The sequence below is a fragment of the Halichoerus grypus genome, chromosome 15, assembly GCF_964656455.1.
Source record: "Halichoerus grypus chromosome 15, mHalGry1.hap1.1, whole genome shotgun sequence".
Lineage (NCBI taxonomy): Eukaryota > Metazoa > Chordata > Mammalia > Carnivora > Phocidae > Halichoerus > Halichoerus grypus.
The window spans coordinates 40,723,839-40,751,319 of record NC_135726.1 but is presented as its reverse complement, the minus strand read 5'-3'; the positions used below and the strand labels follow the sequence as shown (position 1 = coordinate 40,751,319).

Genomic DNA, 27,481 nt, shown 5'->3' with positions numbered 1-27,481 from the left:
AGCCCATGGAAATGGGCGGTGGGGATAGTCACGAGGAGTGCTGGGCGGGCGGCCCCAGCAGGTTCGAGGTCGCCACGGAGGGGCCGGAGCATTGGAGACAGCCTGTGTCAGGAGCGCTCCCAGGGCTCGGGCTGGCGTGAGAACATGCATGGAAGTGTGCCAGTAGTGAGTAGATTTGGGGGTGAAATAATCATTTTCATGTCTCGAGTTTAATGGCTGGTGCTGAATGTTGTAATAAAGGCCATAGTTACTGCTCATAACTACAGGTGTAATAAGGCGAGATACTGGGCCTTCAGACCCTTCCAGCAATAATTCATGTGGGAATTAAGAAGCCTTAATGAGTCGAATATGTCACTTGGGACCTCAGAAATATAGTCCTTAGTTAAGGAGAAAGCAGAAAGGACTCGCCGGAATGGAACTCATGTGGAGAGGTATTGAAGGCCACGGATGTGGGCTCTTCTCTTTCGGGGTTTCTCGGACTGGCTGACCTCTGCTCTTGGCCCCTTGTTTGCCTCCCATCCTAGATGCTAAGCTCCCTGAGGGCAGATTCTTGTGAGTCACCTCTGGCAGATGCATGATTCTCAACCAGGGGCGATCTCCCCCCCACACACACCCACCCCCCACTCCCCGCTGCAGATATTTGGCAAGGTCTGGAGGTCACACTGGGGGTGTCAGCCACATCTCATGGGGAGAGGCAGAGGCTATGGCCACAATGCACAGGACAAAGAGTTGCCAGGCCCGGGATAAGCCTCCTACTGATGATTCTGCCAGATCTCAAGGGCACGCCTTTTCAAAGGCAGACCGTCTCTGGACTCCATGGGGGCGACAGAAGTGACAGCCAGCCTGAAGGTACCAGGTTGAAGTACATCCCCCACCCCAGCCCATGACGGATCACCAAACTGATTTGGAGGTAGAGCAATTCCCGATACAGTAGCCTTTATTAATTTGCCCCTAAATAGTTTGGAATAAGAAATTCAGATAAGGAGCAGACAGACCGTACCTTGCTCCGTCTGTGCACAAAGCATTTGCTGAGCATGAGCTCTGCGCACAGACACTGTGGGGCACCATTTTTAGAACCTTTTAAGACAAGCAGCTTTCGAGTGTCTCGGCCCCACCCTGGGGATGCTAGCAGTTCCACGCTTGTCACAAATGGTTGTCGGTCCTTCAGGGAAGCAGGGTCAGCAGGACACCCACTTGTCCACACTTTGTAGCCATTAGCGCCAGTTGCTGAACATACTCAGATCTAATGAAAGGTTTTGTTTAAAATAATCCTAGAATTCTGATTTTCCCCCCCTTTAAAATCTAACCAGTGTTCAGATTTTAAAACCTTTACGGTAGTATTTAGTACCGTATAACCAAATAAAGAGGTTCCCATCCGCAGTTCTTGTCCTTAATGTAATCCAGATGTCAAGTCAACATCAGCCCAACCCCAACCTCGTGACTTGGGGCAGGTCCAGAATCTTTCCCGAGAGGCTCAGGGCTTAGGACTTCCGGCTTCAGCCAAATTCGGGAGCTTCTGGTGTCTCTTTATTTCCATCTGACTTTTGCAGCCGGCCAAACCCTGGTTTTCTTAAACTCCCTTTCACCTCCACCCAAAGCATCACTTACTGGAGGCCGCCTGGGTAGCGGGCTTTATTAACGAGGCAGGAACAATCAGCTTGAGGGTGGGGGGCAGCGGGGAGCCAGGGGGCTAGTGCACTGCCACATAGCAGATAATTTAACACTTCAGAATAGATTTTGCTCTTCCTTTTACTCAAACTTGGAGTTCACATTTTCCCTAAGCACCAGGATGCCCATCTCTCCTTATTTCAGGGACACTCAAGCAACTCAAATAAATAAACCCTAGCGCTTTGCTATGCAAAGCAGGTCAGCCACGTCTCCCTCTGACCCCGGACTCCATGTCAGCCCTGCTGTCCACCTGTGCAAGGGTGTGGACCTATTCTTGGGTTCAGCAGCTGCACTAGCCACCCCCCAGGCCGCCTTCTCCAAACGTTAGCCTCTTGAACAAGGCATGATTATTTCTTTGCTGATGTGAATTGTGTCGCCTGCCCTTACGCAGATCTCCGCAGAAGGCAGAAATGCCTTCAGTCGCTTCTACTTTTAAATGATTTTCCTTTATCAGATGGAAGTATGGCTCCTAAGGCTGACGCTGACCTCCACCCTCCCCGAAACTGGGTCAGGTGACATCGTACTCTCTGTCCTCCTCAACCCAAGTCTTTTCTTTCTTTCCTCGCAAAGGTGCTTACCTTATTGTGATTAGTGTGTGTCTGATTATTTGTTGGCTGTGTGTCTTTCCCACCAGGCTGTCAGTTTCATGAGGGCAGAGACAATGCCACTGTCTCGCTGACTCCCTGGCACAGAGCCTGACCACACACTACTCAGTAGTACGCACGTGCAGGAGGGAGGGAGATGGGGGGTGTTTTAAGGGACCAGGTCACATCATTGCCTTTCATCTTCTCTTCAACCTTGGGGTATGCATGTTAGTATGAGTGTGTGTCTGAGTGTGTGTATGTGTGTGTGTGTGTTCACAGGACCTGGGAAACACGATACACTCCTGTGACCCCCTAGACACAGTGACCTTGCCTATGTCCACAAGTTGGAGATGAAGGAGGTGGGCCCACAGACTAGGTGAACTGGAATCCCACAGTTTTATTGCAATCCAGGAAACTTCCCCTCTGGAGACTCACCTCTTTTTCTGGTCCCCCTCCCCTCATCTGATATCCCAAGTTCTCCTCCACCTCCCAAGCTCCCAATCCCAAGAGCTGGTCTCCAGGGCAGAAAGGCACTTCAAAGCTCAAAGAACCTAAAGGGAAGGATTCAAAGTTGGAACACTGCATGGAAAGGAAAGAGTCCTTGGATGGTGCTTGGCCATACCTTGGTGGTGGTGACTCTTGGCATACCTCAGTGTCACCAGCTACCATTGTTCTGACCTGTCCAAATGGAAGGCCAGCCCCAAGGGCCATGGCTGCTTTCACCATCAGGGGAGAGGGGCTCTTTGCTTTGCCCTTTTCAGCAATGCTTTTTCCACAGCCTCTCCTCCCGTTACTTTCTTCCACCCACCATCTGGGTCCAGAGGCAAAAGCTTTGACATTGAGCACGTGTAGAATCAGCCTCACTGTGCTCTCTCCAGGGCAGTCAGTGGTATCCCGAAATACAAGGGGCTCTTCCTTTCCCAGCTCTCAACTCAATATCTGCAGGTTATTTCATCCATCCACTCATTCAAAACCGAAATAGTCATTGAGCACCGCATCTGTGCCCGGCCTTCAGGCGTGGGGCAAACACAGAGGAAGGCCGTTCAGGTATTGTCAGCCCCTTGGAAGGAAGGAGCATCTACACAGCTGACATTACCCAAGAGAGGGGTTAAGTGTCGGAGAGGGAAGTGACAGAGACCCTGGCGTGCATTCTGACTGGCTCCCTGTAGGAGACTGCCCTGTTATTGGTCCTCAAGGTCTTATAGGATTGAAAGCAGAAGGATTAGAAAACCAGGCAAAGTGAATCAACTTAATCAGTTCATCAGAACTGTCACACCTTGACTTTGAGATTTACTCAGATGATAAAGCTTTTTCTAGAGACCATTCTTTGTTTCCAATTAGACTATGGGATTTTCTCTTTTAGTCGGTTGTTAAACATCGATCTTGAGCCAGTGAGAGCTGATTCTTCCAAGGGTCTGAGAAGTTGTGGAAATGCTAGAGCAGCCCAGAAAGAGGGGCTTGCAGGGTCAGGGTCAGGGTGAGGATGCTCTGGGGGGCCCTGGGCTGTGGTGTGTATGGAGGCCAGGTCAGAAATGAGGCCAGGGCTTGGAGCTCCGACTCAGCCCTGTGGGGACAAGCCTGAAGGCTGATGTATGCAGACTCGCACCTTCTCCTCCATGACACTAATCCAGGAGTTTCAGAGACAGGACAAACTTCATGCTTTTGGAAGCATCACTATTTCAAAGTGGCCCCAGGTCCAGAGAGGAGCAAAAGGGCTCCTTTGTGTTGATCATTGCAGCTAGATTTCTATTGAAAAATTACTTTATTGGTTTTTACTTTATACCCGCTCTATTTCCAAAGGGATTTGAGGCAGCTTCTCGTAAAAATTGGTATATCTATTTACACAGGCTGGTTAAAATACAGATAAATTTTAAAGCTCGGCAGCCAGATAAGGAGTGGGAAAGCTAATGACCCAGTGAGCCAACATCCGCTGCCCCTTCCACTTTCCTGCCCTTCTGGGACTGGGGCTTGTGGCTTCTCCAAGACCTCATCTCAAGTGGATCCCCTCTATAGATGAACTGGGCAGGGAACACTGTCCCTATTTTAGACTTTTATAACTGAGCCACCTGAGAACTTAAGTGATGGTCTCAAGATCCAGTTAGGAGTGGAGCTAAGGCAAGTGCCCAGACGCAACTCTCAGTCTTCCTTCTACTTCCTCCCAAGAGTGATCGTGAACAGACGCAGAGGGGCTCTCCAAGCTTCAGCTGGGCCTCCCAGTACAGACATCCCAGAATGACGACACTTAATTTGAAGCAAGTCTGCTCAGGAAGATGTGGGCATCTGCATCTTTCAAGGAGGGGCTATTGGAGTTCTTAATTTAATTCCTGATGACATACCTTTGTGCATGTGAGAAACGTAGCTGGAGGAGGTGATGGGCACGGAGCTTGTATTTCCTCCATTGGCACCAAGTTGGGCACGCTGGCCCTTTAAGAGCTATCCTCCTCCTTCTGATCTGTCCTGCAGGTTTGTGGGTGGCCTGCAGCTTTCTCTTCTATACTATCTGCTCATCCTCCCTGGGTGTCTCTGCAATGGTCACTGGAAGTTCCACATATGGCCTGCCACAATCTGTTAGGAGAATAACAGAGGATTCGACATGCAGATCGTGAAAAATAGAGTTCACTCTCCCCTTGCTCTAATACAGAGTATGGGAGTATGGGAGCGGCTGTGCTGTTTTGCTTTTTTAGGGCCAGTTCAGCTGTCAGTCTATCCACACAACAGAGAGACAAGCTGATGTCTGCAGAGGGCCAGGCAGACTGAGAACAAACACCTAGCTTTAAATATATTTCTTTCTACTTCCCTTATGAATCATCCCATGGAGACTTTGGTCCATAAGGCTGGTACCCAGCAGACTGGGGTCCCAGGCACAGTTGAGGAGCTTTGGGGGCTGCACGAATTCAGTGCCCACTTATCGTCAGAAGAATCCCAGAAGAAACAGAAATGAACATTTGTGCATTTTTTTCATGTACTGAAATTATCTTTTTTTTTTTTTTTTTCGAGAGAAACAGCACTCCCACACCTTAAGGGAGGGAGCCAGAGCCGGAGTGATATGTAATGCAAATCCATTCTAAGAAGGTTGTGGGGGCCATCTGGTGTCCAATGCAGACAGGGCCGGCTGCAGGAGGACCCAGGAGGACAGGGGACAGGGTGAGAGAGGGGTGAGCAGTAAGAAGTGGACTCCCTCTTGTCCACATCAAAAAACAGCCCATCAGGAGGATAAGAAAGGAGGGGGGATCACCTTATGTTGTGGGAAGCAGATCAAAGCAGAAAAGATAATGTCTCCACAAGAAAAGGGTGAGCAGAAAGTGCTGTTGATGGAGGAGGGCTGGGAGAAGCGTAGGCTAAGGCCGCTGGATGCCGAGGGAGACTTAATGACCGTCTGGGTGGGCTCCTTCAAAGGAAGAGTGGTTCCTTAGACGCGTCGTTGTTCCAGCTTCGGACACACAAAGACGCTCACACTTCCTGCGACTGATCTCTCAAAAAACCATAGTCCCCATCCCCGGCTTTCTATGTGGAATTCAAATAATTCATCAAATATTTGGAATGTGTAATTAAATATCTAATGCCAATTAGCAAATTACTAATGAAATAATCAGGGGCTTTTATGGTTTATAGTTCGGCTCGAATTTTAATTCTAAGTGGCTATTGATTCTAAATAGAGTGGAATCTGAGTTACAAAACATTAGATGTAAGGGTATGAACTGCAAAGTGAAAGCAGGTTGGGGGGCTATGGCTGGTGAACGCTGACAGGTGCTAACCATCGTGGCGATCCAGCAGCCTGTGCGGGAAGCGAATGGGGGCCGCGCCGTGTCGTCTCTCTGCTGTCCATAGCGGAATTGGGGAGACGGGGAGGTTCACCGTGGAGGGCCCAGGGCCTGCCATACGCTTTTCCCACCGCTGTGCTACATGACACTGCCTATGATTCCAGCCCAGGGAGACGTGTGACACCTTACCGTGCACCCCCCGCCCCCCGCCAAGCCCCTGCTCCGAGAGGCTCCAGGAGTGAGGCAGGATGGCTGCAGTAGAGAATGTTCTGAGACTGCCTTGCTCTTTCAGGCTCGGATGTGACAGCTGCAGTCTAGGGAATTTTCATGTATGAGAGAGTAGGTGGCAAAGAACTTGCACGTGACTGTAAGTTTGGACTGGGTGCGTGGTGTGCAGGGGCGCATGGTTACCTACGGGGCACAGGGGCACCCAGGTACCTACAGGTACGGGAGTACATGGTTATCCATGAGGCATGGGGTACACGGTTACCTGTGGGGTGTGAGGGGTGCAGAGTTAGCTACGGAGAACAGGGGTATATGTTTAACTGTGGGGTACAGAGTACATGGGTACTTCTGGGGGCCAAGATGCAAATGAATGTTCTAGCAGGGTTGTTGAAAGGAGTGTAAGCCACTTACGAAAACAACTTTTTTTTTCAAGTTCCCTTCGCTTTTGTATGGTAAATAAAGTGCTAATCACACACTGATTTTAAGTATTGGAGCAGGTTCTTTAAGGTATGTTCTTGACAGATTATTAGAGAAGCTAAAGTTACTAGAAAGAATGAAAAATAATGCAGTGTCACTTTTCTAAGAAATATTTTTCCACCAATCTTATTTCTGCCATTCCATATTTACTTTTTATTTTTATTTTTTGAAGATTTATTTATTTATTTGAGAGAGAGAGTGTGTGCACGTGCACACACACAGTGGGGAAGGGCAGAGAGAGAGAGAGAGAGAGAGAGAATTTCGAGCAGACTCCTCCCTGAGTGCAGAGCCGGACGTGGGGCTCGATCCAACAACCTCGAGATCAAGATCATGACCTCAGCCAAAACCAAGAGTCGGACCTTTAACCCACTGCGCCACCTGGCGCCCCCGCCATCCCATATTTAATAAGATATGCTATCACTGTTACAAATAATCGCCACCCCTGTCACCCTTAATTATGTGCTCTATGCAGACTCTCTTCCAGGAACCCCATCACCCACCAGTGCCAGGTCATGTCATCTTCACAAACAACCGTGTGGGATATACATTGTCATCACCATCATCACCATCATCATCCTCATCTCCACTTCGTAGACAAGGAAATTGAGGCTCAGAGACTTTCAACAACTTGACTGAGTTTGTGCAGATCCTAAGTGCCAGAGTCAGGCTTAAGCCCAAACATATCTAATGCCAACACTGTGACATTTACCATGCTGTCACTTGCAGTAGTCGATGATCACTCAAAACAAACCAGCCAACAGCATGCGGATAGCCTCGCCCGGGATTCACACAGCCTCATTCATGGGCAGGTTTTTAGTCAATATCAAGATAGCAAGTTGAGAGGTCATATCTGGGGGCTCTTTTGAAGGTCCAGAAATGCCAAAGGAAGTGGGTCGAAGCAGAAGCTGAGCCTGGCCCCATGGCCCTCCAGGCCCCCAGAGCTGGCCCTTCCTGATGAAGAAGGGGGGCTACCTCCTCCTGCTCCCTCCTGAGCCAGGCCAGAGAGGAAGACCCGGCTGCCCTTCCCCAGCCCTCCGCAGCATCTGAGAGCAGGAGGGAAGATGGGCTACAAACAGCTCAGGAGTGATTTAAATACTCCTCCAGCTCAAAGGGGAATCTTGGATTTCATTAATTAATACATCAATAGAAGCCAATGGAGAAAAACATGTCTTGTTATCTGGCTTCTCAGATGCTAGACATGGGCTCATTAGCCTTAAGCGTATCAGCCCGATAACACTATTTATTCCATACAGAATAATGATCTACTTTAGGGGAATACTGCCGTGAACCGAGAGGCCGAGTCCATCCGTTACCGCCGCTCACCCGCACAGGCCTGCGCATTATTGCCCGCCACCGTAGGAACAGCCCACACGTGGCGCCTGGGTCGTCCTCACGACAGACCCGCAGAGATGAGCACACGTGTGACTTGCCCAAGGTCACACACCGATCAGGAGGCAGAGCTGGGATCACAATCTGGGTCAGACCAACAAAAGAATCTGAGTTGCTTCCGCGGTTCCACGCAGATACACACAGAGCGAGACTCAGTATGAACTCCTGCCCAGTAGAGAAACGAAGCCAACATCAGGAAAGGAAGAGGCAGGTGGTCAACCCACGTGTACTTATCACTGACCATCGTCTAATAAGGATAAGCAAGTCAACAGATTGTGCCATTGTTGTTATAAATTACATATTCTGTTTCATGACAGGGTCCTCAGAAGGGGCCATTAAAATTACAGTGCAGTCCTAAACCAGTCAGCCTTGTAAGCCAATATGCAAAAATAAGCATAATGCATTATTTGCTTAGGCTCATAGGAGGCTATTTGAGATGCTAAGGACCCCTGGTAGAGAAAGCAGCCATCAGTTAAATGATGACCCCATTAGTGGCAAGGGGCTTCTCTAAACCACACTGGTTGGTGCCTGGGGGGCAGACTTATTGCCCCATGTCCTCAGGTCTGCAATTCTGGGATGTGGCAAATGTGGGACCACAACTGCCAGGCAAGAGACCTCTAGGAAGATCTGTTTCCGTGTTGTTCGCTGCTTCATCCTTCTTGCCCTTTCTGATCTCAGAAACCCCAAAAGAGCTACCAATCCACCCAGATTCACAGACCACAGGTCCAGTCAGCCATCATGTGACCGATTCATCGACCCCACAGCAAGCACTTAGTGATCTCTCCTCCTATCCTGGGAACCCCAAGGATGCACAGGAAGCATGATTCAAGAGCTTGGTCCCTGGTCCCTTAAGCACAGGGAGGCCAGGTTAGAGCCCAGGCCACCGTGCAGTCAAGCCATGCCACTTGGATCAGAAAGAAAGACGAGCTCAGAAGAGGAGAGAGCACTGAGGCCCCCAGGAGAAGGAAGGGGTCTAAAGTGAACCCCAAAGGGCTGAGTGGGGGACAGCAGGGACTAGACAGAGCTTCCAGGGGAGGCTGACTTTGGGGACACTGAATCGAGGGCATGCAAAGAAATAAAGATGACGGACCCGGGGAAACAGGGGCTGGGTACGGGGGTCTGAGTAGTGAGGGGAAGTCATGGAGGGGGTTCAGCTGCCATGAGTTGGGCAGCAAGGAGCCAAGCCCCGAGCAGCCGCCGTGACCACACATACCACCCACTGCCAGAATGGCCTCGTTTACGACGAGGGAGGGAAGGACAGTCTAGAAACGGGGTTTGTTTCCACCTTGGTGCCAGTGAGTGGACCTGGTCAGTCCTGTGCAGGCCACCAGGAGTCGTCTGGGCGTCACCCAGTCAATAACAAAAACAAAAGACGAAAGCAAAAACCCAAATACCGCTTCCCTGCTCACAGCACCGGCCCAAGGAGAACACCTTGATGCTTAATCGCAAAGCCCCACGGCCACATGCTGCCCACCGACAAAGGGCTCTTCCCTGTGGGCGGGGGCCGGGGCGGGGTGTGTGGCGGGAAGCACTGGCCACCGGAGTCATTAAAAATAATATTTTTTTCAAATTAATAAAATGCAGCAGTCCACACTCAAGACCAACAGCTTAAAAAATTGGATTTCTAAAAGATGAAAGGAGAGGAGACCCACGCTGGTCAGAAGCAGGAAAACAGAATTCAGGAAGGAGGGACAAGCAGATTGGGCCCAGGAGGCATTCACGGTGTCCGTCCGGCTGACATGGACACGGCCACTCTGGGGATGACAGCTCCCAAATCCCACCAACCAGCAGGCGCTGAGTGGAGTGAGGAGTGAGTGTCCCTGCTGCCCTCACCTCCTTGGGCCCTTCTACCCGCAGGGTGGGCAGGGAGAGCCTGAGGCCGGATGTCAGGGGAAATCACAGTAAAGTGACTGAGGTTCGTTCTGGCTTTTGAGATGGCATTCCTTAAAAACCTTGATTTATTTCTCTGTCTCCTCCCAGAGACCGGGCTTCCACACAGGAGGGAGCCCTGGTAAATACCTATTACAGAGAAGGTTCTTGACCTACATCTGAAGATTCCGCTAAGGAATGAAGGGACAAGGTCAGTGTCCTTACTCCTGTGCCCAATCTGGATCTCCTGGGAGCCTGGGACACCAGACACAGCTACTCCGCAGCATAGCCCTGCTCCACCGAGACTCGTGGGCAGCAACAGCTCAGTCAACACCTGTCCAACCAGCGCACACGGGCACAAAGAGCAGATTACAGAGCCATCCTCAGGCCCGCACTGAGCACATGCTGTTGTCCCCGCAGTGTGCCCGGGGTCAAAGCCGTGGCTCCATTCCTGTGCAGACTGTGAGCCTTGCCCACCTCCGTGACCTCACCCTGGCATTGTTCCCACCTTAAAAAAATCAACCACTTAGCCCCTGTCCTGTTCCATCTGCAGGATTTTATTGGAGAAGCAGCTCTTGAAGAAGAGTTCAGTTTCTGGGGTGCCTGGGTGGTGCTGTCAGTTAAACGTCGGACTCTTGGTTTCTGCTATGTGTTGGCCGGAGGGCAGGGTTTGCTCCCACCGGTCTGTGCAACTTGGTGTGGGGCGGTGGGCTTCTTAATCGACCGCATCAGGGACACAGATGACCCCAACACCTGTGGGTGGCCTGCCAGACTGACCTTATGTTCCACTGATCCCGACATTGACCTTATCTTCCATTGCCAAACTTCTTGAAGGAGGCCACTCGCCTTCCTGTCCCGCTTCTGCCCAACCGCTCCCTGCCCACCCGGTGCAGGTGTGGCCTATTACTCCGCTTCCTAGGTACCACCCAGCAGGCTGCTGGGCAGCTCTGCTGCTCTCGAGCCCGAAGACACCCCCAGCTCTCTCCTCCCTGGCTCCGAGGCCCAGCCTCTCCCCATCTGGGTCCTACTTCTCCGTCTGCCCCGCTAAGTCAGCCAAAGTAACCTCTTTCCCCTCTCCACACCTGGTGACTTCCCTGGGATTCTCTTCCCTGCCCCATCCAATGGTCTGGTGTCTCCAAGCAGACTCCAAATCTCCAAGGGCAGGGATGTCTTCTCTCTCCTGTGTCCCTCCGTGGCAAGCACAGACGATGCACACAATAGACAACTGGTGCATACACGGTGACTGAAGTCATTCAGGGGATGCAAAGTGACTGAGCCCGCCGCAGGAAGGAAAGGCCATTTTGCTGCTGTGAATGGTGACCCATTTGCTTCCAGAAAGGACTACTCTGCAGGCAGCTGCAGAGGTAGGGCCCTGCGCTCAGAGCCCCCCTCCCAGCCAGGCTGTGGCAGAGTGGGCTCGGCTGCACGAGTTTAGAATGTTCCCAAGGCTCCTGCGGAGAGAGACTCCGTCCTGGCCCGGGTCTATTCTTAGCAGCGCTCACAGCCGGTCCCGGGAGAAGGCTGGCTGTTCCGCAGCGTCTGGCTTTCTCCGTCCAATCTTTGGTGGAGCCTTCTGTTTCCGCCTTCAGGTACATGATGCGTTCCTGTCCTCGTATCAAAAGGGGTGGGGGGTGGGAAGGAGCCATCTGGAAGAGGCGCCGAATCCTCTCCTCGTTCGGCCCCGATCTCCATACCCCCCTCTCCCCTCTCAGTTATCTGGGCCTCTGTGTTATTTTTGCAAGACTCTGCTCCAAACACACATGGTCTCACCGTGGCGTGGAGGACACCTGTCCCTCTCTCTCCCTCCATCATCGATGACTTTCCCTAGACTCCAGGTGGAAGCATGCTCTGGGAACTGGGCTGACAGCCGGTCCCCCAGTGTGGTACCCGGGGCGGTCCTTTCTACCTGAGTCTGCACTACTGGAAGACGCCCACAGCCTTCCCCTCAGCCAGCCCGGTCTCAGACCAGCCCTGGGAAGACTATGGGAGGTGCAGAGCTCATTGGCAGACCCCTGTCCTCTCTCCATCATCCCACACACGTGCTTATATTTTATGTTCATTCATTCTTTCAACCTTTACTCATATTTAGCTCCTGTCTTGGTCTAGGTTCCCCCCAAAAGCAGACACTTGGTGAGAAAAGAATGGTGCAGGTAGTTCATTTAGGGGATGATCCCAGAAAACACAAATGTGGGGTGGGGAGGTAAGGCAGGGATGGGAGAAACGTCAGAACGGGGTGCACGGATGGACAACTGGGGCTCGTCCTGCAGAGGGCCCTCTAAGGGCTGTGGAGGACTCCACTGACCTCTTTCTTTCATCAAGCATGGGTTGTCCCCAGTGGCATTAAACCCCCAGCATTTCCAGGCTTCCCTGCAGTGGGGCATGTTCCTATGGTTCTTTACGCAGGAAGCTGTCAGTGGCTGGGAAGTGCCCACTGCAGCTGCCGTGGGACTCAGAGCTGAGCTAAGGGACATGGGGCAGGGCTTTGAGAACATGAACTACTGTCCCATGGTGTCCCATGGGTTGCAGACATTGACCAGATGCATGCTGGTGCCAGGCACCGTGCTAAGGTTGTGAGGGATACAACATTCTGGTGCTGAACAAGCTTGCCATCTAAGAGCCAATTATATTTTTGATGGTTTGAGTGGTTTCTTTCCAGAAACTTAAAATGGGAGACGGTGTGGTTATGTTGAACTAAAATTTAGGAAGTCCAGATTTTAAACTTAGTTTATTTATATAGATGGAACCAGGAAACATACATGAGGCTTCCATTGTGGGTCATCACGAATCCAGGAATGAACCAGCCCAGGCTACTGCCCTCAAACGACCCAGTGCGGCCGCGGCGGAGACAACCAGCCACGGCACACCATGGTCAGTCCCGAACTCCTGTCCAGAGCCGTGTGCTTTGGGAGCACGGACAGAAAATATTTGTCCCAGAGGTGGACGGAGAAGGCTTAATGGAGGAGATGATACACTCCATTTATACGACTGGTGGGCAGTAATCATCAACCACCTCAGAAGATTCCCTCCGTGGGCTACAGTTTTCATTTCCATTTGAAAGTCCTCCTGGGGTAGAGCATGATTTATTTCCTCACCAGCCAGGGAACTTCTTTCAGCAACATAATCTGTCAGTCCCCCTCCTGATCTACATGACAATGAAAAATACTGGGAGAACACATTGGGGCCATCCGATGCCTACCTGCCTGGAGAAGCCTCTTCCGTCAACCCCCCCATCCTGTCTGTCTTTAGGCTCAGACCCTCCTGGCCCGCTTGCTGGTCGAAGAACCCCCCCCCCCCACTCCAGGAACCTTTGGATCTTTGCTTTGGGGCACACATCCATCCTTCCTCCTGGAACCCCCTCTCCCACTCTCCCTCCGCCCCTCACATCCAGATCCCATTCTTCGTTCAAGGCCCATCACCTCACCTCACCATGCTTTCCCTGGAAACGGTCGCTCTCTCTAATTTTCTGTTCCCACTGCTCTTATGCTCAACCACGTTGACGCTGGTGTGCGTGATGGAATCACGGAGGGTTGAATTTCAGATACAGAGGGACAGGCCATCAAGGGGCCATCGGTGCAAGGAGACTCGCCCCAAAGTGAGTCAGGAGTAAACTCAGGAGAGTACACTACATTATTCCTGGTGCTTTGTGACGTGGATGATTCCTGAGGTCACCAAGCAGGGGAGGGTCCCCTGAGAGCAGGACTCAAGTCTGGCTCAGCGCTGGACAGCCAACACCCAGAAAGCACGTGCTCTAGAACTAATGCATGATCGTTACACATTGAGTAAATAAACGCTTCTCTCCAGATATGGGACAACGGGCCAACATAGCGCACTGTCCCCATGTCTTGGCTGACCGTAGAAGTCATACTCGCACATCCTGGAATCAATTAATTCTTTCTTCTGGGATTACAAACCTCTTCAGTAATTACAAAACCACAATAACAATCTTTAGATATCGCTCTATACATATGACTCCGATAGCCCTTAGATATCACAAGTGTGTTTATTTTCCACGTCTGGGGTCACAAAACCCTGAGCTTCTCCTCTCTTGAATTGGGTATGTTGGGCACGGTGTTCTCGAAGATTTCTTTCTGCAGGAACACACAATGAGTGTGAATGTAAAATGTTTGTTGATGACCCGAACTGGAGCATCAGTCCTGCCGCCCAACATTTTCAAAGAAGACAAAATATTTTAAATGCCTGGTGCCATATAGCAGCATTCCTCACCCCCCTCGAGAGGAGCAGACAATGAATGGAAGGCAGGGTGCAGGTCAGGCCTTCGTCATTGCTAACAAATGCTCTCACCCTGGCCCATCTGTCCCCTGGCTCCTGGCTCCGCCTGGCCAGACGTGGAAACCGTCCATTCTTTCCTCAGGTTAGGAGGACCTAAGTGCTGGGGGAATTGGTCTTTGGAGAGGGGAATGATTCACGCCCCAGCAGAGCAGCTCCCAGCCACCTGCTCCCACCACCTTCTGGGCCCTGGGGGCACGGAGGCATGACCTAGAGGGGCTCGAGGCTCCCTGGGCGGATCTATTACATGCATTAAAATAATTTACGCTCAGCCCTATAAAGCGTTTAATTCCTGGTGCCATCATCCATTCCAGAAGCGTTCCTCTTCATCGTGAATTATTTTTGAAGTATTTATGTGGACCTCACCGAAAATCACCCCAGTCAGCAAACTGAGAAATGGAAAGGCATTAAGAAGAGGCGCTGACCCCAGGGTCACAGGCATGAGTGTGGCCAGGGTCACCAGGGCAGGCAAGGGAACTAGGGTGGCTGCAGCAGATGCTGACCAGGCTGCCAGGCTCTGTCCTCCCCACCCCACACCTTGGCACGGGCAGGGCACACATATTTCTCCCTATTAATGGCAGTGGTAATAATTGATATGTGTCACATTTCCATTTGCAAAAGCCTTCCCCATGATCTCATGTGTTGCTCACAGCAAGCCTTACGGCAGATGTTAGCGCCCCTTTTACAGATGGGGAAACTGAGGCTCGGAGCGGTAAAGGCATGTGCTCGGGTTAGCAGGACTGGACTTGGACCCAAGTCTCCTGACTGCCGCTTCCCACCACTGACAGCTGTGAGCCCTTTTGTGGAGTGTGGGGAGCTGGTTCATCATCTGATGAACCTGATGCAAGGAGGGCCGCACTCAGTTCTCAAGGACACTGCCGCTCTGCCTTTGAGTTAGTCAGTATTCTTCTCTGTTTTGGGGCCTCATTTCTGGAGCCTGCTGAGGGAACTAACAAAATTTCCACAATACCCTAGTGATTATTTTCAAAGATAATTGGGCTGGGGATTTTTATTTCCTTGATAAGTATTTATTTGAGGTCTTACTCTGTACCAGGCATTGTTTGTCTCTGATCTCATGGAAATTATATTCCAGTAAGGAAGGCAGACCATAAAGAGGTAAACCAAGGGGTAAGCAAGACATTTTCAGAGAGTAATTAATTCCTGCCATAAGGAAGGTAGACACAGGATGATGGGTGTGAACACATGAATCCAGAGATGACAGGAAGTTTCCAGGAGGGACCCTGGAATTGAAACCTAAGAAGGGGAAGGTGCTCAGGACAGAAAGGGCAAGAGGGAAGAGCAAGTGCAAAGGCCCAGGGGCAGGAACAGGTTTGGCATTGCTAAGGTACAAAAAAAAAACATTTTGGCTACAGATGGGGGGTGTTGAGGCAGCAGTGGAGGATGGAGTTAGAGAGACTAGCAAGATCAAATCATGTAGAGCCTGGAAGGCCATGGTAAGGAGTATGGATTTTATTCTAATGTAAGGGAAGCCACTAGAGGGTTTTAAGCAATATGGTGACAGGAACTGATTTGTTGAATAAAAAGCTGATGGAGCTTGGTGGTTCCTCAAAAACTTTAAACAGAGAATTACCCAGTGACCCAGTAATTCCACTCCTAGGTGATATGCCCCAAATAATTGAAACCAGGCACTCAAATATTCATAATGCTATTACTTGAGACAGCCAAGAGACAAATGCAATCAACAGATGAATGGAAAACGAAATGTGGAATAAACATACAGGAGAATATTATCCAGTCCTAGAAAGGAAGGACACACTGATGCCCTGCTATGATGTGGATGAACCTCAAAAACAGGATGCTAAGTGGAAGAAGCCAGACACAAAAGGTCACATATTGTATGATTCCATTTATATGAAATGTCCAAAATTGGTCAATCCATGGAGACAAAAAGCAGACTGGTGGTTGCAGAGTCTGAGAGAGGGGGAATAGAGCATGACCGCTTAATGGGTAGGGTTTTCTTTCAGGGTAAGGAACATGTTTGGGAACTGAATGTAGTCCGTGATTGCACAACACCGTGAATCTATTAAATGCCACTGAATTGCACACTTAAAAAATGGTTCATTTCATGTTATGTAAATTTCACCTAAAAAAAACTTAACAATTTTTATTATTTCTGGACACATGGATCTTCCATGTCATTCCAGACCCATGTCCAGGACCCTACAGCCCTGCAGGGCCCCTCTTCCACCACCTAAACACGGGCCTTCAAACACCACACTCCCCACCGCCTCCATCCGGGGCCCTCCTTTGATAAGGCTGATGGGGACCCGCAGGCACCCAGAGACTCCTCCCCAGAGAGATTCAGGGCTCAGGGCCTCTCTGACCACTGATCTAGAGGAGCTCCCCACCCCACTTGCCAACAAATCACCTGGTTTGTCTGACTCAGTTGGTGGCTGAGGGTGAGGGGTGGGGGACCAGGCAAGGGACCCTCATCTGCTGTCCTCCCCTGTGTCCCCAGCACCTGGGGCTTAGGCACAAAAGAGGGACCCCCTCCCTCACACCCCTCCGGCAGCACCCCCACTCCACCCCCAGTGCTGCTGGGGCCCAGCTGCTGACAACAGCAATGATCCGGGAAGCAAAGGGGCAGCGATTTGGGAGGAAAATCGAGTTTAAGTGTCAATAATTTAAGAGAAATGAGGCATTGATCCCTGTGCGCGGTAATGGGGTTCTCTGCGGGCGCCACGGCATCCGCGCGCCCTCCGCGGTGCCCGACTCCACGCTCGCGGGCGCATTTGTCCCCTTCCTCCGCTGAAGACCAGCCCTGGGGGACTGGGGCCCCTCTCCCCTCCGGCCACCGCCCTCTGCTGCCCTGATCTCCGTGATCCCCGGGGGACGCGGGGCTGGCTCAGAGGCTGGGGGCGGGGGTCTGCGCCTAGGAGACCCGCCCCCCCCACCCGCGGCGACACGAAGGCCCCGGGCGCCCCCGCCTGGCGCCGCTCCCCGCTCCGTGCCCGCCGGGCGCACCTCTCCAGGCGCTCCGCCCGCTGACCCTGCGGGCCGCCAGTTCCCCAGAGGAAGGAAACAAAAATTGAAAATGAAACCCTACCCAGCAGAGAGCGTCCACGTTGGGCTGGTTTGCTGTTTGGGGGTTCCCGATGCTCCCCCTGCTCTGGCAGGACAGAAGCGCAGTTGGGTGCCGGTCCAGGTCTCCCCTCCTGCTCTCCCTGCACCCCGGGGAGAAGGCCCAGCAAGCCAGGGGGGAGCCCCCCGGGACCCGCAGTTACTTTTATTGATTTTCTGGTGATCTGACAGCCAAAAATGGAGGCGTGGTGCGCGGTAGAAAGAGGCCAGGCGCTGCGGAAAATGCAGGGAAAACCAACCTCCCGAACAAAGGAGCGCACCCAACATAGACATTCCTAGACCGGTTTGGAATTCTTCCTGCCCTTGGAAAATCTCTTTCTTTGAAGTTGAACCTTTTGACCAAAGCCGTTGGTTTCTTCCAAGCCGTTCGACTGAACCTGCCACCGAAAATCACTTTGTAAACAAAGAAAAAGGCAAAGGCTGACCCAAGGTGTGATGAACAACTTGTGGGGGCTTCTGGTTTCACTTTCTCGGTGTGCATCCTTGATTTAAAAAAATGTGACCTCTAACCTTCAACTTTGCTATCCCTCCCTCTCCCACCGGCTGCCTTTTCTGGGAGCAGCCAGGAGGTTGACACATTTTAGACAAATCCCAGCAGCCAACTTCCTATCCAGCCCCGTTTTGACCTGGAAACCCTGCCTCCCACCTCTCCGGGGTTCAGGTACCTGGATTGATGGAGCTTCCTTCGCGGGCTCTTCCAGCCCAACTTCTCATAACCCATTGCATAAATAATCACATGTTTTATAAATAGCTGTGGACAAGAGGCTGTAAAACAACGAAGATATATTTGTGCCTTTATGTCCTAGAAATATTTTCTAAAACGACTGTTTTATTTGGTGTGGGTTGAATGTGGGCGTGTGTATACATAACAATCCCCACCCAAAGTTTTCCCCTGCCCCCCTTCAGGTCAGACCAGCACTATAGTTAGCAAATTGATAAGGTTCCATGGGCAAGCTTTATTCGTTCTGACACGAGCCTATGACACTTTATAAAAAGAAGTAATCCAGAACAATCTCTAGGTAATTAACACCTAGATAAACAAACATAAATTTCTATACTGCATTTATTTGGACTACCACTCAAATATGCGTGAACCATGCTTTTTTAATTAAAAGATAAATCCATGTGACACTTAGCCTCAAACTTAATTATTCAGCATAGTATAATAAAAAATAGAGCCCATTAAATGTGTCTTGCACTGTATTTCTGTATTAACAGCAAAACAGTTCGGTCTGGGATCATTTAAATTTTCCCCCTCCTCTTTGCTTGTGGTTTCCCTGTTCACATAAGCCCTTCCTCTCCCTCCCTCTCTACCTCCCTCCCTCTCTCTGTCTCCCTCTTTTCTCTTAACACCAACAGGTGAAGAGATTAAAACTCTACACAAGCCCCTACATGGAATGCTCAGCTGGGCGACATTTTTTAATATTGCATTACACTCTGAATTTTTTTCCTTCCCCATGGAAACATACCTCTAGTTCGGTGGAACGTGCCCAGCCCTTCTATCTTGAAAGGAAGATCACAATATTTAACACTAATTTCCTTGGGATTGTGCTTACAATACACCAGGTGAGGTTTTCATAATATACTGTTACAAGACAGATGTTAAACAGAGAGGGGAAGTGTGCAAATCCCAAACTACAAGAGACAGCAGGGTTAGCTTTATAAAAGTTTCAGCACAAAATAGTACCTTAACACTGAGTATCAGCAGCTCAGCAGCTTCTGGCTGCCGGAAGAGAAATTCACGGGTGAGCCGTTCCCCACCCAGTCGGAAGTAGGAACAAACGTTGGTTCAGTCACTTGGCAAGAGTGGATAAAACGATGACCATGTGCCAGGTGCTGTGTGAGCCTTGTCGCCTTTCATCCTTAGCAGCAAAGGGACTGTGGTAGGGAAGACTTGAACCCAAGTCTTGAGTGAACAAACCCTTGCTTTGAGCCCCTGGGCTCCCCCAGATGGGCCTCACCCTGGCCTCCTGGATTACCGGCAGCAAGAATGGGCTTCGTCCTAAGGTGACCAGTCATTTGGGTGTGTCCAGGACCACCCTGGCTTTAGCACTGAAAAGTCCCCTGTCCTGGGAAAACCAGGATGTTTGTCATCCTACGTAGGCTCCTCCCGCAAAAGGTGCAGCTGCCCACGTGGCCAAGCTGGTCCATGGAGGGATGAACTGGGGCCACGCAAAGACCCTGAATTGGGTGTAGGAGCCTCCCACCCACTCCTTCCCAGGGAACTGAGGCCTCCAGGCATGAGAGATAACTGCCAGTTTTCTAGGATCCTGGAAATCTGTTGAAGTCATTTGCATGCCTCTTCAGCAACACATCCTGGCTGCAGGATGCCCTGCGTTTCAATGTTAAGTGGGTTCCTGCTGTTGTCCCTTTTAATGACAGTCCTTAGAACCTGGCGGTCCCAGCTGGCTGCCTCTCTGCATGGCTCTCTACGTACATACTATCTCATTTAACCGCACAAAGAGCCTTTTGTTGTAGACACCGTGTTCCACTTTAAAGATAAAGAAGCAGATTTGGGGGATTGGAATGATCTGCCAGGATCATACAGCTACCAAGAGGTAGAGACCGGAGTTCAGAGCCCCATCCACGCCCGGCTGGGCGTTTGCGCGTGCTGTTCCTGGACCCCGGCATGCATGTGGTCATGTCTCAGGTCATTGTCACTGCTTAAGGAAGTCTTCCCTGACGTGGGAAATCTGTGTTATCTTTGAATCTCCTCTTCCAGACATTCTGTGTTTACTTGTGTGATTATCAGGCTGACGTCTGTTTTCTCCTCAGACAGTGATCTGTGGGCGTGATCCCTGACCTAACGGTGTCTCTCCAGCCTGTGGCCTGATGCCTGGCACATAGTAGGTCCTCTGTGAACTTTACTGAACAAGGGAGTGGAATAGCATCGAACCCCAAGACCAATTCTTCTCTTGCACCCGACACTATGCTCTCCCAGCTGCTCTCCAATACTCTCAAAATGGCGAGAAAGTTGTTAATACTGTGTTTTGTTTTTTTTTTTTGAATAAGGAAACTGGAAAACAAAGAGCTTAAGACATTTCTCCAGGACCGTCTTGTCTGAAGGGGGCTGGGTGTGGAAGAATCCTGACCACCAGGGAGCCTTTCCCCAAACATGGGAATTTAACGTACATGTTTTGTGGGTGTGAAATTGATTCCAAATTTATCCATAACTTATTACACCACAGTAGTGCAGTTTACAAATTGCACTAAAATATACAAAACCTGCATATGATCTTCTCTTCTTTATTGCATTTAAATACGACCAACGAACTCAGGACAGTTACATCGTTAAAGATCAAACAGCCAGTACGTAGTATGGCTGGGGTTCAAATTTAAGTCTGCACACCCCCTATTTTGTAATTGTCTACAATGTGCTAATCTGACCATCGTCTATGATTGCAGAGAGCTCAAAACATTTTGATGGAAATATATATTGATGCTTCTTAGAAAGGCCTTCTTACAGTTTTATATTTATTTTATAACAGGCTTATTGAGATATAATTCACATACCATAAAATTTACCCTTTTAAAATGCACAATTCAGTGATTTTTAGTACATTCAGACTTGGGCAACCATCATTACTACCTAATTTTAGAACATTTTTATCACTCCAAAAAGAAACCTTGAACCTGTACACAGTCACTCCCCATCCTCCCCTACACCAACCCTGCAACCTGTCCTCATGCCTATTCTGGACATGCTAGACGTTTCCTATAAGTGAGATCATATAATATGTGGTCTTGCGTAACTGGCCTCTTTCACTCAACATGATGTTTTCGAAGTTCGTCCATGTTTTAGTATGTACTGGTGCTCCATTCCTTTTTATGGCAGAATAATATTCCCTTCTATGGATAAACCACGTTTTGTCTATTTATTACGCAGGTTTCGAAAACACGTTTTGAACCAACATGTAAAAGTAGATGTTCCATGTCTCTGGAAAACTCAGAAACCCTGATGCCACATTCCTCATGGAGATGACAAGCAGTTGCTGAGGGCACCCGCCCCCAGACCCCTCCCTTCCTACTCTCCTCTTCTCACCACTGGGGGCTCTTGCCTGGTCCCTGGAGGCATTTCTGTTTGGGATCTGTCACGTATGTGGCATTATAATCTTCCCTCCCTGACGGGGTCCCTTCCCGACCCCTCACTGTAACCTCGGGACTCACCTTTGCTGTTTGGGACAGGACAGTCGGGGCTGCTCAAAACTCCATTCCAGCCGCCTGCTCCCATCCAGAGACACCAGTAATCTGGCATCCTGAAAGAAACATGGGGATTTACAAATTCCTATACAATGTGGGTGGATGCTTTTGCTTGCAACATTTCCTTGGGCCCTCCAGAGAAGCTGCAGGCTGCACTGTGCAAGCTTGGTTTTGAAACCAAACCAACAGTAACAAAAAACAAATCAAAAAGCAACTCTGCACATCAAGTGTGGGGAACATAATTCAAACCCTCTCAAATCAATGTCAGAGGGCTGTTTTATCAGTAGCCCTGATACCATAGACTTTATTGTTCTCTGTTCTTTTCCTTTTCTTCTAGAGGAAGAATTCAGATTATCCTCTGTAAAAGACTTCTTGCATTTAATGATTTTTTAAACAACTTTCTAACAGTAAAAGGGAATAATAGATCCCAATGCTTTCTGTGTCTTAGATAATTGCTGTAATAGGAGGAGCATACGTGTTTCTATAGGTTTTACCTTCCTGAAACCGATGTCCGCAGCCTTTGAAGAAACGTAGTTCACACATGCACATGGGTGTGTGCACACACTCACGTACGCACTCACGTTGTTTAAATTGCACTGGGCTTGAAAAAGCACAAGGCTGTGGGGACCATCCCCCCAGAATACTGCAGAGCTTTTTTTAATAAGTGGGGTTTGACCAAGCCTTACCGAAGTCTGATGAAGCTGCAAAAATATGTTTCACTCTTCCTAATAAACATAAGTGAATAGGAAAAGATTTTTTATTTCCAGAGGTAGAGGTTTTATTGCGTAAAACACTGGATAAAACTGGACTGCTTCAAAGACATTTTATTCTAACAGCAGAAAGAAAACAGTCATTGCTGAAAAAACAACTTTTAATACTTTCTATACCAGAATAAAGTTCTGTCAACTGATGTATTATAATAATAAATAATGACCAAGAATAAACTTTAAATACAAAGTTTTCTACTTGTTACAAGCATAGCAACAAAATCCTCTACTCTATTGATCTCAGATTTCCTCCAAGATAGATTTTTTTTTTTCTTTGTGTAGGAATGTAGACAGTATTATGACCAGCATCACAGACTACAGAAGTTACAGGGAAAAAACTTGACATGTTTAGATATGAGGACCTGGAGACATTCAGAAACTGACACGGCATATCACTGGCTGTCACTTGTTTGTATTACAAGTTACAAATGTTCTGGAAAGAAGGCTTGTGTCAGAGGGGGAAATAAGGACGGTAGCACTGGACAAAATGGAATCAACACACACGCCACAAAGAAGAGGGGATGTTCCCAGTGTCACAAACAGAATTATTGCCTGTCGCATCTGACGATGCTCAGAAGACACAAAAGAATACCAAAAGAGCTCCCAAAGTGCTAGAAATGGAATGTGGCTCTCATTTTTTTTTTTCCACTTTTTTTTTCCTCTTGGTTTTTTTTTTCTTTTTACTTTTTTTTTCTTCTTTTTTTTTTTTTTTTAATATTTTTCTTTGCTAAGATACCAAAGGCGGGTCAAACACACAGAAAGCAAGCGACTGGCACAGTCACCAAACACAGTAGTGCAGTTAAAATCCTAAAGCTCACTACAGTCAGAAAGTTTTCAGTAACATTTCAGTCCTTCCTCTAGGATCATAGAAACAGTTGCATTAAGTTTATCAACTCGATTTAAGTAAGGCAGTGAGAACTATTCTAGAAAAACGAGAAAGCGGCTTGCTCTATGCCAGATGGGTCCACGTTGCACGGCGACCTCATTTTCACTGAAACCTTGGGCGGGTGACGCCCTCTGGACCGCATATGCAAACCCGATCCCTTATTAGCCTGAGATCCCTCCTGGTCTCAGGATAGCGCTAAGCATTTTATTTACATTGATTGCAGTTTAGAATTTTTGTAAACTGCTGTAGGCAGAGCTGAAGTTTTTAAGGCCCTGGGGTTTTATTCTGTGCTCCCAGCCTGCAAGGAAATATCGACTGTTTGTTTTTTTTTTTAAGTCTGAATAATTTCGTTTTAGAAGAAGTTAATACTTCAATACGTCTCTACCGTCACAAGCAACAGCACCAATTTCGTGTCACTCAAAGGAAGTATGTTAAGAGGCTGAACTTCTACACCATTCTAGCAGATTCAAGAATAAACCCTTAACTAGTCTTCTTAGTTTTTTTTCTTTTTAAATGAGTTAAGTGTTTCATTATTGACCCTCAAAATCTCCCTCTGGGTAGTGCAGAACTCAATAAATTTGGAGTATCCAATCAGTAAAAAATCTAAAATCTACAAAAATATAGAACACATTTGTTTTACAAAAACAGACATTTAACTCAAACAGTTTTCTTCATTAGCGATAGAGAGCAGGATGTTTAGATTCGTATTTTTAATACAAGCTATTTCATAAGAGCTTGTCGGAGAAGAAAACCTTGCTTCATGTCTGTGATCCTTATAAAAACGAACACATGAAACAAATCTTGATAATAAGGACCGGAGCAGCCTTCATTCAAGTAAAATTTTAAAAACCATAATAAAAAACCATCTTTCTATTATGACATGAATTTCTCACCAGCACCTTCTATGGATAGGGTTGGCTAGTTTTTCTAAACAACATTTTATATCATGTACCCCTAATTATTATTGTTATTATTATTTTTTTTAGTGGCAACTTCTTTTTCATCCCGGGGGGAAAAAAAAAGACAACGGAGAAAAGAAAAGCATTTCCCTCAATACAGCAATTTGATCTAAAAAAAGGAATTACTCATCAAACCTGCAATGGGCATCTGTCTGCAGATAATTCCTGACCATGGATTCATTTGGCTGTGTGTTTTTTAAAAATGCACGTGTAAGATGGCAAGCCTGGCAGCGCCGGGCAGCCGGGGCGCGGGCGGCGGGCTCGGATTCCTCCGCGAGTGCAGTTGGGACACCACGTGAATTGATTTTCTCTGCAGTGACCGTTCCAGCCTGACTGGCACCACGACTGCCTCTCAGCACATCTCATGGGGGGGGGGGGCGCTGATGGCAGCAGCTGGTGGCGGATCATAGAGGTGTTTTCAACGATGAAAACACAGCCCCTCCATCTTCAAGGCAACACTAGATCATTTAGATGGCATCATTTTTCAGTTAAGAGCATGATTGGGGGACCAAGACGACTTAAGAGTGGGAAGGGGTCCCCAGCTTTCTCAAGCTTGGAGGACACCAAGCCTTTCGGAAATCACTTGTCTTCCACCTGCGTTGTTTAGAAGTACTTGTTGCCGGGTAACAGTTTAGCAGCCATTTTCAAGGGCTGGGGATTTGTTTTTGTTTTTTTTTTAATTTTTTGTTTTTTTTTTTAATATATATATAGATATCTTTTTTAAATTTTTTAAATGTTCTATACACTAGTGGGGGGGGTTGTACATGATTTTTTTTTCCCCCTTGGAATGCAGTTAGCAAACTCTTTTACCAGATGCATAATCTTAAAACTGTGTAAAATAATATTGCAATATACAGGTCAGTTTGCTCAGTTACGCTCCTCCTGGGCTTTGCAGCCCTCCTCTGTTAGCTCTGCTGAGCTCCCTGCCTTGACAGCTGTGGGGTCTTCGAAATTCCCAGAAGCCTCCGCGTCGACTCTGGAGCGTTTGAACCGGCGGTCGGGATACTGGCTGTTGTCAAAAGGCATACGATGGACGCAGAGCACGTGGGTCTTCAGGTTCCCCTTCTGAGAGGCACTGTAGGGACAGTATCGGCACTGAAAAGGCCTGTGACCTGCGGACACAAAGAGTGGCAGGTCAGCTCTGCTGCTTGTGGGCCCCGCCCCCCGCCCCCATGGCTCAGAGGACATCATTACTGCCGAGAGTCTCAATACTATGATTGCACTTACTGTGCAAAAATCAAATTAGCAAAGGACAGGAAAGTAGCCAATATATTTGGACAAATAGTAAGTTACTTGGAGAAATAATAAGTTACCGACTAATAATAACTTGGCCGGGAATGTGTAGGATCTTCCCATCCTAGGGAGAGTTTTAATGCAGACTTTCCAGGTGACAGAAGACAATGTTCCCAACACCTAGGTTCTTTTTCTATAAAATGTTAGATAGCCAATATTTTAGGCTTTGCAGGCCAAGACACAAAATCAAAGATATTATGTAGGTACCTCTATGACAAGAGAGGAAATAAATTTCCAACGTTTTATTGATGAAATTCAAAACTCTTTTTCTTTTAGATGCTGAAATTTGAATTTCGTATGATTTTCCTGAGAGATGAAATAGTTCTTCTTCCTTGCTTCCCAGCCCCCCAACCGTTTAAAATGTAGAAACCATTCTCAGCTCCCAGGCTGTACAAAAACAGACAGGAGAGGGATTTGACCCCTGGACCGTGCTTTGCTGATCCCGGTTCTACACATACAAAAAAGCCGTAAATCCCTCCACCTGGGATCCTGACTCAGGTCTCAGCACTAAGCCAGTTCACTTTCTTATCTGTCCATCAACTCTTTACAGATAAGCAACCGGAGCATGGCGCCTGTGAGAGGGAGTGTGTGTTTGCATTGGGCTGAGGGAAGGATGTGCCCCGAGCCTTGCTCTGGGGCAGGGCTGGAAGTGCTAAGCTCTTGGAATTTGCAAAAACTCAGCGTTTCAAGAGGAGACTGTAGAAGATGTCTGGCAGGAACCAAAATCTCCAAATGGCCAAGGCCAGTATGGTTTTAAAGAAGTTAGGTTTTGAGTAGTAACCCTTGGCATCAAATTTTTCTAGACATGTCTCAATCAGAACAGAAGACGGATTCTTGTGGAAATCCACATAGTCCTCCATGCTTGAGCAGACACGCACACATTTCTGCCATCTTGAGGAACCAGGAAAGCATCTGGTTTGGGAAGTTCTAATAGAACAATTGCATTCCCCCTGATGCTCAGAAGCTGTTGATGTGCCATTCCTGGAAGCCCATAAGTGCTGTCCCACCCAGCACCCAGAGAGGTCAGGGCCCAGGTCTGGGTTTCATTTGCTCAGAAAAATAAACAAGTAAATAAATGGGCGCAACCATTTACACCAGGAGATATCCAAACAGCATATTCAGCACTTTTTCTAGAACAGTAATTGCAGAAGTCCTGTGTATCTACTTAGCAAAACAGTCTTGTTCCTGCGACACTGGAACCCAACCAAACATTTGGAGCTGAAGCTCACTTTCACTTCATATGGCGCACAGTGCCCGATCCTTCCTTCTTTCTTAGTGGGTTTATGGAGTTAGCACTCTCTTTCTTCCCTCCTAGCCAAATGGTCTGCAGGGATGAATCTCTCCTACCTATTGAATCTTCCTCTTTCCCATCCCCCCTCAGAGGCTGGTCCGTTGTGTCCCAACTCTTGCCCAGACTATGAATACCGCAGCCTGCGGGAGGGTTTCGAGATTCCCATGTGTCCCACCTGCAGCGCAGCCTCCCCAGGAATACCAGAGCGGGCTCCAAACGCAGGAGGACAGCTGTGATTTCCTTGCCTCGAGTCTCTGATGGCCACCGACCCTCTGAGAAATCATCAGGACCTTCAAGTCCAGTCCCAGCCATCTCACCAGTCTCCTCTGGAGCATCCTCCCTCTCTCCATCTGTCCACACCAAACCAAACCATTCGTGGTCTCTGCAAGAAGGCTTCATTCTGCAGGGTCTCCACGTGTTTGCTGTGTGACCCTCTCCCTGAAGTACCATTTCCATTCTCTCTCTTCTTTCAAGGTTCTGCCCAACTGGGATGCTGCTTTTGTGGGCCACTGTGTATCGGTCCCCCTTGATTGGCTGTGGGCTCCTGGCAGGAAGCAGAGCCATCTTAGTATCATTGGTGCCAAGCCGCACTACCTGGCACAGAGCAAGCAGGCATGAACCGTTTCTGGAATTGAAGCATTATCTTATTCCTTCACCTTGCCTTTTTTTGAAGGTATTATAAATTTTTGGATAGCGTTTCTGCTTCTTTTGTTTCCATTGTTG

The 27,481-nt window shown here is 48.7% G+C and overlaps 1 protein-coding gene and 1 long non-coding RNA gene across 5 annotated transcripts in view; both read right to left on the bottom strand.

The window, feature by feature from the left end:
- The window catches only part of LOC118521914 (uncharacterized), a 119,250-nt gene extending 101,341 nt beyond the window's left edge, over nt 1-17,909 (bottom strand). Inside the window, exon 1 of the long non-coding RNA XR_013444376.1 lies at nt 17,328-17,909. This is a non-coding gene — a long non-coding RNA (uncharacterized LOC118521914). The remainder of the gene's footprint in view (nt 1-17,327) is intronic.
- Nucleotides 17,910-24,787: 6,878 nt separating this feature from the next.
- Nucleotides 24,788-27,481, bottom strand: part of ZNF536 (zinc finger protein 536) — a 424,522-nt gene continuing 421,828 nt past the window's right edge. For all 4 annotated transcript variants that reach the window (XM_078063479.1, XM_078063480.1, XM_078063481.1 and 1 more), the window contains one exon: nt 24,788-25,286. In XM_078063479.1, the coding sequence (XP_077919605.1) occupies nt 25,042-25,286 (245 nt within the window). In that variant the 3' untranslated portion in view covers nt 24,788-25,041. The remainder of the gene's footprint in view (nt 25,287-27,481) is intronic.